Source organism: Microcaecilia unicolor, chromosome 3, assembly GCF_901765095.1.
Source record: "Microcaecilia unicolor chromosome 3, aMicUni1.1, whole genome shotgun sequence".
Classification (NCBI taxonomy): Eukaryota; Metazoa; Chordata; class Amphibia; order Gymnophiona; family Siphonopidae; genus Microcaecilia; species Microcaecilia unicolor.
In genome coordinates, this window is record NC_044033.1 from 241,567,841 (window position 1) to 241,580,310 (window position 12,470).

Genomic DNA, 12,470 nt, shown 5'->3' on the forward strand with positions numbered 1-12,470 from the left:
GCCAGCCTCAACATGGTGCAAGGGAAGAAGGGAGGGAGCCAGATGCATCATGCTGGCAGTGGCAGCAGGGAGGGAGCCAGAATGAACAACACAATGCAACAGATGACCCTGAAAGGCTGAGGGAATGGGACTTACCACCCTCAGGAAGGGAAGAGGGGAGGGGAGGAAAGGGGGGGGGGGGGGAATGACGAGGGTGGGAACACAGAGGGGAAAAGGAAGGAGGGGGAACCCTGCCACACACTCTCAATCTCACACACACACAGACTCACACTATGTCAAACAACCACACACACTACCGCATTCACTCTGTCTCTCTCTCTCACACAGTCACTCACACACACACTCTCCCAAACATACACAATACCATGAAACCCTTGCTAGCGCCCGTTTCATTGCTCTCAGAAACAGGCCTTTGTTTACTAGTGATCTATAATTTACTAGACAGTACACTGTTCTTACAGTGCATGACATCAACAGGTACAAAATGCCAGTCTGAGAGTTTGAAAGTGCTTGGCATGCTTATACAAACTGAATATGGTGCTCAGTAACCAAGGGATGGATTTCTGTTGCTAAGTTAGGTTAATTGAGAGAGATAGCTAAATAAAGAGAAATGTGGAGAATTAATGAGAATGTGGAAGGAAGCTAAGAGAGAGCAGCAGGTGTTGTATAAGGTGGAAATGATGGTGAATTTGAGGAATTGCTTCTAGTGGAGATGGTGGAGATGAAAACATCATCTGAATTTAAGAAAGCTTTGGACAAGTACACAGAATCTCTGAGGGAGAGATAAGGAGAGTAGATGACATGGATGAACAGACTGCATAGGCCATAGGGTATTTTATCTCCATTCATTTTTCTGTGCTTTCCTGGGTTATCAGACTACTGAGCTAACCATTAGTTTCTTCCTCCAGAGAAGCAGACAGTGGTGGAGATAAAGAAGCAACCTGACCATTGTTCCATTATCTCTTCCAGAACTCATGAGGGGTCAGTATTCAGTCACCTCATTGGCTTTATGTGTTTAGCTTAGGCCAGTGGAATAAATCCGTATCAAGCAGATTTATTTTAATTATTATAAAGCCTTGTGGTTAAATATGAGAAAGATGGGGTGCAGGATGTAGTAATAGGGATCAGAGTACTATCCAGCTTATAATCAAAACTTTTCGCCGGCGATCTTCTGACACAAATCGGGAGATCGCAGGCGATTTCACAAAAGCGGCGAAAAGCGTATAATCGAAAGCTGACTTTTTTAACAACATCGCCGCTTTCCCTTTGCATCGCTGGCGAAAGTTCAAGGGGGAGTGTCACCGGCGAAGCGAAGGCGGGACATGAGTGGGCCTGGGCGTGGCTACCAGATGGCCGGCTTTCGGCGATAATGAAAACAAAAAGCGGCGTTAAGCAGTATTTGGCCAGGTTTACTTGGTCCTTTTATTTTCACGACTAAGTCTCAAAAAGGTGCCCCAACTGACCAGATGACCACCGGACGGAATGGGGAATGACCTCCCCTTACTCCCCCAGTGGTCACCAATCCCCTCACATACTACAAAAGTTAAAATGAAAACCTTTTTTTGCCAGCCTGCATGCCAGCCTCAAATCCCATACCCACCTCCATGACAGCAGAATGTGTTGTATCATCTGCAGTGGCATTCCTAGGGGGCGGACACCTGGGGCGGTGCCCTGCCCCCCCCCCCCCGGGTGCAGCACCCCCCCCCCCTCCGATGCAGCGCAGACCCCCCCCGGTTGCAGCACCCCCCCATGCAGTGCGGAACCCCCCCCCCGGGTGCACGCCGCTGGGGGGGGGGTGCCGCAGCACGCGCCTGCTCAGAGTTTCCTGACTTCACGCATTTGCTGGAGCTCCCTCTGATCCAGAACAGGAAGTAACCTGTTCCAGGGCAGGGGGAGCTGCAGCGAACGCGCGAAGTCAGCAAACTCAGAGAAGGCGTGCACCGCGGCACCCCCCCAGCGGTGTGCACCCGGGGTGGACCGCCCCCACCGCCTCCCCCCTTGGTACGCCACTGATCATCTATCAGCCTTTCCGTTGTTGCGATGTGGCTCTCGGGTGAGTGTGACACCTTTTCTATTAGGTGCCCTGCAGAGTCACATCAGCAATGCATTGTGGTGGGTGTAGGGTACTGGGCTCTACTCCCATGGTGCTTTTCCCCCCTGCTAACTGGGTCAGAGTGTGCCCTGTTTTGTTTCCGATAGTCCATGAGGTAGTGGCCATCTTTGTAAGCCAGTTTTAGATCCCTTTCATATGTTACCCACGTTAGAAAACGTTATTACCTTGAATGTTGCTGAAAGAGGGCATTGTACAGCATTCTGCCAGCTCTGACCTACTGCTAATCTCAGTACCAGGGAGACTCTTTGCCAGTGGGGCCCAACCTCTGATCTGCAGTTAACTGTGAGTAAAGGTGCTTATTCAAATAAAGCACTTTTTCAAAGACATTAGTCTTCAGGTGTCAACTGCTGTGCCAAGGTTATACAGCAGAAACAAGTCCTAGAGGCCTGAGTGTGTGCAGGTCCCTGGAGCACTTTAGTGGGTGCACATTTGTGGGTAGGGGGTTTGGGGGGGATTGGGGGGCTCAGCACCCACAGTAAGGGAGCTATGCATGTGGGAGCTGTTTCTGAAGTGCACCGCACTGACATCTAGGGTGCCCAGTTGGTGTGCTGGCATGTAAGGGGGACCAGTGCACTAGACATGCTGGCTCCTCCCACGACCAAATGCCTTGGATGTCGCCGGGTTGGAGATGGCCGGCATTTATTTCCATTATCGCTGAAAAACAAAACCGGCCATCTCAAACCCGGCGACATCCAAGGTATTTGGCCGGGCTCAACCATATTATCAAAAAAAAAGATGGCCAGCCATCTTTTTCGAAAATACGGCTCTGGCCAGCTGTTGCACCGCCGCCAGAATAGGTCACCGGCGATCTATTTCACCGGCGACGTTCGATTATTCCCTTCCACGCTATTCAAGGTGCTGGATTACCAAGGAAGGGACAAAGTAGACTCTCCTGGAGAGATATTTTATACCAGTCTCACTCTAACTGGAATCTCAGATGTATCCAAGGCAGTATAGACACAATAACTGCAGAGTAGATGGGCTTTTTCATCTTTTTATGTATCATCAATTGTATTATAATATTGTGTTTATTGCGGTCCACACAAATATTCCTATCAAATTAATTTCTCTAAGTTAATGAAGACAGTGGATCCATAAGGTTATATTTAAAAGAAACAATCTATATATCAAAATAAATGAAGATGTCAGGAGCAGATATCCCTTAAGGATGAACCTCTGAGCAGCAGAGCCCAACAGAGACCATATGCTCACAGGTGATGTAGCTCAGCTAGAAATAGAGTGGTCACCTCACCATAAGCATTAAAAGTTTGCTGTCTTTCTTCATCCTTCATTGCAGTTTAATACTTAATGTTTTCTGCCCATCATTAAAATATTTAGTTAGATAGCACCATCAGGAACCATACAGCATCCCACAGCATACTCAGCTATTACATTTGGAGCAGGAAGAGTGAGCATTATCACAGTAGAAGCTGTTTCACAGCATTAACGATGGAAGTTCATCTGGTTCCGATTGTGTTGATGATTTGTGACATCCTGTGGAAGACGGCTGAGTGTCAGTGCACCCTTGGAAATGACTTATCAATACCACTACGACCAAGTTACCGTAGGGATGGGGATATCATGATTGGAGGACTCGTAACTGTAGAGATCTTTAACCCATTTCAACATCCATTCTTCACAACTGTTCCCTCATTTGATGGACATACCTTGTAAGTAGCATCATGGCTTAATTCCTATTTGAGACCCAAAATATGAAACCTGTTTAACTTTCTGTAAAAATGTCCAGTAACTTACAATCTTTTATCACTACTAGTTGATGAGGAAAAAGAACTCATTTAAGAACCTCACAAATATACCACCGTTATCGGTCCAAAACTCTCCTAGTTTAAAATAATTACGTGCTCTTAATTATATATAAATCTTAACACTTTTACCAATGTCACACAATAATATAACTGCCAGTGTGAAAAGAAATAGTCTGATAGGATATTATATACTATTTCTTGTAAACAAAGCACTATTCTTTTAAAGTAGTTGATTTCAGTAAGGCACTTATACGTTTGCTCCAACAAAGTTGAAGTTGGCGAAACGAACGGCTCCATTGAGCTTAAGAGCTTATGAGTTCAGAGCAGCTTTAAAAGATAAGTGCTTTGTTAATAAGAAGGAATATATAATATCCTATCGGACTATTTCTATTCACACTGGCAGTTTTATTATTGTGTGACATTGGTGAAAGGGTAAAGTTTTATATATATTTAAGGGCACAGTAATTATATTAAAATACAAGGGATTAGGACCGATGATGGTGGTATATTTGTGAGGTTCTTAAATGAATTCCTTATTTAGAACTATGAGACTAATGAATTCTTTTCCCTTGTCAAGGAGTAGTGATAAATGTTTGTAAGTTGGCGGACATTTTTACAGAAAGTTAAACAGGTTTCATATTCTTGGGTCTAGGATTACTACTTTGTTTTTTTTTGTTTGTTTGTTTGCTTTTTTTTTTACTTTGGTTTGTTTCCTGTGTTTCTGTCATTTTTTGGATAGTATTTTAGTTTCTATATGAGACAGGCTTGAGGGTTTTATTTTGGTTGGTTACTGCCATGAATTGCAAAAATAACCTGATGACATTTTAGTAATTCTATCACATTAAGTCTGAGTATTTTCCATTTGAAAGGTGACCTGGGGTAAAAGGACCTACTAAAATTTTCATCTCTTTATTTGTTAATATGTTTCCCTTAAAATCATTGTGAAAATGCACAACTAGATGTGTTGTTGTCTCTCTCAAGCCTTCATACATTTTGGGCAGAGAAAAATATACTTTTCCCTTTGTCCACTTTTTCCAAAGAACTGAGTTAAAAGTTTTCAGACAGCTTTAGATCCTGGGTAAAAGTATTGTGAAAAGTGACCTCCCCACATTATTCCACGGCACGTTTGCATTCTGATGCTGTTTTGTATTGAATTACTTTAGCTATCCACCATACTCTCCATGAAAGAAAAAATTCAAATGTTTTTTTCAGGTTCTCCCCTTCTTTATTTCTTTAACATCCTATTAGTATTGAACATTTCATTCTTTTGAAAATACTACTTGTTTGTACCTTATTCAATGCACAAAACTATTTGAAAACTTGCATTATATCTTCCTTTTTCTTTTCTTCTTCTGTCGAGTATTTCTTTAGCTCCTTCAGCCCCTCTGTGTGTGACTTATTCTTCAGACTAGCATCATTTTGCTCATTTTTGTATGAATGACCTCCATCCTAATTCTCCCTTTGTGCACAAACTTTACTTCTGCTGAGGTCACTACGCCACCTATGGTGGATATCTGATCCTGAGCATCCTAGTAGCCACAGCACTGGATTTTCACTCTCACCAGATCACCACGGCATTTTGTGCTTCCCTCTTTGTCTTCTGTTATCTGGGAAATGGTGACACCTGATAGGAAGGGAAACAAACACGTCCGTTGCAGCAATCCATAGAGTGCACAATTTTCTTTCATTACACATTTTCTAAAGCAGCAGTAGTTTACTGCATCAAGACCAGAGTTCTGCACATGCATTAGAGCATTTTGTGCTGGAGCTCAGTCAATGTTTTAATGCAGATTATTACATCCGATGCTTGACAGCACATAACTGTGAAGTGTTTGCCTGAATATCCAGTGAAATCTAAAAACACAATCTCTACAGTAAGATTGTTGCAAATGTACTTGTATGAAGAGTTTTCAGGCACTGAGGTAGTAACCTGAGGGGTTTTCAATGAGTTGTCTGCCATTTTGCACAAAAGTCTACTACAGCTAACCATAAAAATGAATTGGATCATGAACATTTGCATGAAACATTAAAATAGTCGACTTCATTGAGTTTTAGTGCTCTCCCATCTCACCTCCTCTTCCTCCTTGCTATTTGCTCCCTCCTTTCTCTTCCCTCCCTTCCTCCCCCTCCCCTTCCTCTATTTTTTTCTCCTCGCATTCTTGGACTCATCTTCACCTGTGGTGGATGTAAATTTCCACTAACATTTCTATTTATTCCTTCATGGGTCTGGCCAAATTTTTGTTACTGGGGATTGGGAATTTCCACCTGTACTTCCAACCATGTCCAACCATGCCATCTCTCCTGATACCATTTCTTCATCCTACCTCCTTTTGCTCCTGAATAATCTTGGGTGGGGAGTTTATATTGTTGTTTCCGATATATATTGCTGGGCAAAAAAACAGCAGTGCTAGAGTCTAGTGATTATGGGTGTCTGCATATGGGTAGGATGTGTATTTACCTGCTGTGGCCTGAAAGCATGGCTGAAGAATAGATAAAGATATAGGCGAAGAGAAAAAGAGGAAAGAAATGCAGTTAATTTGTGCTAAACATGGAGCATGCATGTTTTGCTCTTTGTTATCAGACCAATATGTAAAGATTGTGAGAAACAATGCTTCTAACCCTATCCTAAACCTATTTCTTGCCTACTATTAATGTATGTTTCTGTATCTTATAGTGTGATGCTAATTTCATATTAAATGATATTTATTGTCATTAAAGTCCTGTAGCATTGAACTATTACAACTTCCTGGCCTTTGTGTCTGCGGTGGAGGAGATTAACAACAGCTCGGAGCTCTTACCCAACCTCACATTGGGATTCCACATTGATAACCCTTATGACAACTTTCTCTTAATGTATAGAGCTGCCATGAATATATTTTCAGGAATGGACACCAGGATCCCAAATTACAACTGCAAAACATCTGGACCACCAGCTGCTATTATTGAAGGTCTTCCAGCTGAGCATTCGAGCCAGTTTTCCAGCCTCTCCAGGATATACCACTACCCACAGGTCAGGGAGCATCTTTGATTTCACTTCATTCCCTTTTCTATAAGCCTTCCTTAAAGAACCTCTACCCTTAGCAGAATGAAACCAAATTATTAACCACTCACTCCTAATGGTGATATGGAAGAGTGGCCTAGTGGTTAGGGTGGTGGACTTTGGTCCTGAGGAACTGAGGAAGTGAGTTTGATTCCCAGCACAGGCAGCTCCTTGTGACTCTGGGCAAGTCACTTAACCCTCCATTGCCTGCTGCATTGAGCCTGCCATGAGTGGGAAAGCTTAGGGTACAAATGTAACAAAAAACATAAAATAAACTGTAACATTTAAAAGATGATTCAGAGACAAAAAAACAAAAATGTAAATAATGAATCAAATATTTAGTTATCAGAGCAGTGGACTGAGGCATCCTATTTCCCCCTCCTATTATTATGGCTCTAGCCTCTGGTTCAAACATTAAGACCAATGTGAATAATATGTATGTTGTATTATTTTAACTCATGAGGGTAAAATTATTAACCCTCAATGCAATAAGAAGTCTGAGAGGGAAATTCCTTGCAAGTAAACTAGTGGGGTTTCTAAAGCAGCAATCTCTGCTGAGGGAGACGCAACCACCTGACCACTCCACTGACATCCTCCCTGACACGGCTGACTACTGTGGGTTTGTTGCAGCTCCTCCCTGCCACAGAGTAAATGCTGCCCCGCTGACATCGGGCACCCACCTGTTGCCCAGCGGTACCAGTTGGCCGGACGCCTGCCTAGGAAGGAGGGGAGAGTGGAACGGTGCACAGCAGGAGACGAGGAGCACAGGGCAAAAAGCTCTGCCTATCCAACAAAAACAGTGTTAGACAATACTTGTTACAGATGGACCGAAAATAAAGAACGATAACGTGAATGCAGCAGCTCACAGGTTTGCATGCAGTGTTTTGAGTGAATGCCAATGATGGCTGCGCTGGGGAGTGGAAACAGAGATTAATCAAATGTCTTCCTTATTTACAGTGGACTAGATAGGCTCACTTCCACTCCAGTCTATTACACCTCCTTGATTTAACGTCCTTGAAGATTCACCATGGAAAGAGGAGAATAGAGAATCGCAGTGCTGGGTTATGGCTGGTGATCGCTGCAGTGTTCTGTAAGCAGCAGCGGCCGTCAAAACAAAGACGCGCTCCAGTCTTAAGGTTGTACTTAGATCCGTGGGATCCCGCAGATCTGGGTTTTACACTGTCTCGGAGCACAGGGGAAGCACCCACCGGCAAGTCACGAGGGGCCTACGATGTCGAGACAGGCCCACATGACACCACACCACATGAGCTGACCATCGCGATGCAAGCAGCTCGCCCGAGTGGGACCCAGCCAAACCAGCCACCAAATATATCCACCAAAGTACTACCACAGGAAGCTGATCTGTGAAGATGCCAGCCCAAACGACCGCCACCTGCTAGACAACCAGCTGCAACTCTACCCCAACCGGCAGCACTGCGCCCTTGCTAACGGAATCCCTCTGCCTCCAACCATCAGAACGGTTTCCAAAGCAATAGAGCTGTATGCCCAGGACATCACCCCCAAGCAGCTGACTGTGAGCAACCTACCTATCACCTACCCATCCCCAAATTGACACCAAAATGAATACAGTCAAAATACTCCTAACAATCTACTCCCTTTCATTGATCCACCTAACACTATCCGTCCCACTTACAGAAAATAATATCATACCCATCCTTCAAAATCACCAAAGGCTGATCAAACAATCCACACTTCACCAAACTGACACCCATCAAATCAAAGGAAGACTATCTAAACACGGACAACACCAACAGAAGGAAAGATCGCAACAAACACACACCACCCAAGGAATGGCATCTAACAAAAATCCACATATCATCAAACCTAGCAGCCCCATACCAAGATATCCAAGTGGGCTACATTAATGCTAGGTCCGTAGTTAACAAAACAACAACAATATCAGACTGGATCAGCTCAGAAAACCTCAATCTTATTTTCATGAACGAAACATGGATCCACAATCAAAAGGACCCCATAATCCTTGAACTAGGCCCTCCAGGTTACAAAATCACTCACTGAACCAGAACGGGATAGAGAGGAGGAGGCATAGCTATAATCTACCGAACCCAATTCACAACAGAAACCATTGCCGAATCCATAACACCCCAACTAGAAATTGCATCATTCAGAATCCATAACAAATCTCTGACCGATCATCTGAACTGCGTCCTGTTTTACAGACTGCCTGGTAACTGGAACAAAAGCCAATTTATCTTCACGGACTTCATCTCAAACACTTGTGTAAACAACTCCAGTACATTAATACTAGGTGACATAAACCTTCACCTAGAAGACCCCAACTCCACCAATGCATGTGAATGCAAATATTTCCTACAGTCCTGGGATCTCAAATGGCCCCACATGCAAGCTACCCACATCAAGGGACACACACTAGACCTCTTATCACATAAACTGTCCACAGATCATAACCTATTAATAAAAGACATCAAATGGACAGAAACACATTTGTCCGACTACTACAAATTGAACCTATCCCTAAACTAGCGGAAGAAGGGACTAAACCATACACCAGCACACACAACTTACACCATGAGAGGGCAAATAGATTCCCAATTATTTTGGCAACTGATATATAACAACAAATGGAAAACACGAACGGACTCCACACTCTACCTCAATCAGTGGGAGGATAGATGCAGAAGCGTACTAAACAAAATAGCACCACTAAAGACAAGAATATCAAGAAGACAAAACTAGATACCATGGTTCAATGACGAATTTTAAAAAAATGAACACACAATCCAGGAAACTTGAACAAGCATGGAAAAAATAAAAAAATGAACACACACTCAATGCATGGAAACAAACACATAGAAAACCATTAAGAAACTCCAGACTGCCCAGAACACCGCAGCCAGAATAATCACTGGTAACAAGAACAAAACAAACTTTTTCTGGAAGATAATTCTTCCCTGAATCCAGATCTCATTTCAGAATTTCTGTATCAGCCTCGGTTTTCATGTGATAATGGTTTTTGTAAATGCTTGTGTCGGCGTATGTAGCTATTATATGTATCTGCTACAAGAGTTCCAAAAAAACTGTGTCAGTTCACAAAGAAATCAAAGATATAAGCAACATAAGAGTAAAGAGAAGTGAAGAAACATACCTAAAAAGATTTCCTTCCTGATTTCCTGTGATACTTTGCCTCGGGAACGTCTCTCCGTAAGGTCCAGCAGTAGTCGGACAACATTGCGGCATTCCATTTGCCTTGATAACGCTTTTCCATTTGAGAAATGTCCTGGTGGAACCGTTCTAACGGATTCGATATCATTACAAAAGACCATGTCACCTTCCTTGGAGAAATATTCAGAAAAAATAGCATGTCGGTCACAAAAAACCAGTGGCGTACCAAGGGAGGGGCGGTGGGGGCAGTCCGCCCCGGGTGCACGCCGCTGGGGGGGGTGCCGCGCGCCGGTCAGCATTGTTGGTTTCCAGGTTACTTCCTGTTCCGGGGCAGAGGGAGCATGGAAACCAACGACGCTGACTGGCGCGCGGCACCCCCCCAGCAGCGTGCACCCGGGGGGGGTTCTTTCGCCGGGGTTGGGGGGTGTCCCTTCGCTGGGGGGGGGTGTGCTGCATGGGGGGGCGCTGCACCCGGGGGGGTGGGGCGCATCGGCGATCCGCCCCAGGTGTCAGCGCCCCTCGGAACGCCACTGCGAAAAACATTCACTTTCGTATCGCAAGAAAGAAGATTTCATTCTTTTAATCTCGAACCTAAAAGCTCAGCCTGTTGCTTCGACAAATTTAAATCACGAACAAGATCGTTGAGATCCCCTTGTGTCAAAAAGTGGGGCACATTTGATTCACAGAGGTCCTGAAATGATGGGTCGGTATGCATATCCCCTTCTCTGTCTTCTGCATGTTCGTCACTGTATTCATTTTCACTCACTATCAAATTCTCAGGAGGCACTGGTACTGGCAATTCTTCACTGTGACATACAGGTCTTTTTTTTTTATTTTATTTTATTTATACTTTATTCAAATTTACATTTATGCAATACAACATAAATCAATCAAGATAAAAATAAAGGGAATTCAGTCAAAATGGAAATTTTCCAACATTATATCGACCACAAATTATGATCCAAGATCTAGGAAAATAACTAAAGTCAAAAAGCAATCAGTTTAAGTGAACAGAGAGAGATGGCGGAAAATCGCAGCCGAATAGCGCTTGATACAGTGCCTATTACAACATTATTCTTTAGAGGTAATAAATTCTTGTAGTTTTTCTGGGTCAAAGAAAATATATGATATAGAATCAATGGTAATAAGACATTTACAAGGAAACCTCAATTGAAAAGTTCCACCTAAGCGGAGAACTCTTTCTTTTAATAACAGGAAAACTTTTCTTCTTCTCTGGGTATCCTTGGAAAAGTCTGGGAAAACCTGTATTTTTGACCCAAGAAAAGTGGAGTTCATATGGCGAAAATAACGTCTCAAGATGTTATTACGGTCTGTTTGCAGTGCAAATGTAGCAAGCAGTGTGGTTCTCTCAGATATGACCTCCATAGAACTTTCCAGGAAGTCAGTTAAATTTGTAGCAGCTTGAGGATTTTGAGGAGTATCACCCGTTCTTGCACCAGAAATATATTGTACTCTTATAATAGGAGGGAATCCCTCAGAGGGGACACCCAGTATCTCATGCACATATTTCCTCAACATTTCCAGTGCTGGGATGAGTGGAGATTTAGGAAAGTTAAGAAAACGTAGATTATTTATACGAATTTGGTTTTCAAGGAAATCTATTTTACGCTGCTGAAAATTGAAACTTTTCATCAACACTTCTGTTGAAGATTTCACTGCTTTAAAGTCATTGTCCAAAACATTCATTTTAATTCTATGCTCTGCAACTTTAAGAGAAATATCTTTTTGAGTTTGCTTTACCTCTGCCAATTCTCCCGTTAGGATTCGGGCAATCTGTTGTACGTTGGAATTTAGGCCTTGTATCGCTTCCCATAAAACTTCTAAAGTGATAGCTGTAGGTTTTTTCAAATCTCCCAGCACGACAGAGGACATGCTCAGATTCACTGCAGGCAGTACACTCGCCTGCATCGGTGTTCCTTCTGGCATTGAGGAAGCAGCGGGGTCTCCGCAAACAAGCGCAGGGGACCGACTTCCGGATACCTCGCTCCGTTCCACCGCTGAATCCTGCCTCTCTCCTGGCCTTGGGGGTACAGCCATTGGGGGAGGGCTCAACGAGGCTCCCTCAGCGCTCAGGTCTGTAAGATTTTCCGGACCACCCGTAGCGAAACCGCCAGCTCCCGGCGTCAGCAATCCCATCTCTGCCAGAGTCATCTGCCGCAGCAGAGCTGGTTCCACCCTGCGCGCGGAGACAAGTGCACTGGGTTTACCCTTTCGCTTGCCCATAGCGGCAAGCGAATCTCCGTGTGCAGGTTTCAATGGAGGGAGGAGAGAGCTCGGCGCACGTCCGTTCAGCTAGACGCCATCTTGGATCTCCTCCGACATACAGGTCTTATAGCAGATGGTAAGTTAGGATATTGCACAGTTT

General features: G+C 43.8%; 1 protein-coding gene across 1 annotated transcript in view; it reads left to right on the forward strand.

Moving 5' to 3' along the window:
- The first annotated feature begins 3,562 nt into the window (after window positions 1-3,562).
- LOC115464513 (vomeronasal type-2 receptor 26-like) overlaps window positions 3,563-12,470 on the forward strand; it is a 47,840-nt gene continuing 38,932 nt past the window's right edge. Inside the window, exons 1-2 of the mRNA XM_030194878.1 lie at window positions 3,563-3,783; window positions 6,598-6,889. Coding sequence (XP_030050738.1) covers window positions 3,563-3,783; window positions 6,598-6,889 — 513 coding nt within the window. The remainder of the gene's footprint in view (window positions 3,784-6,597; window positions 6,890-12,470) is intronic.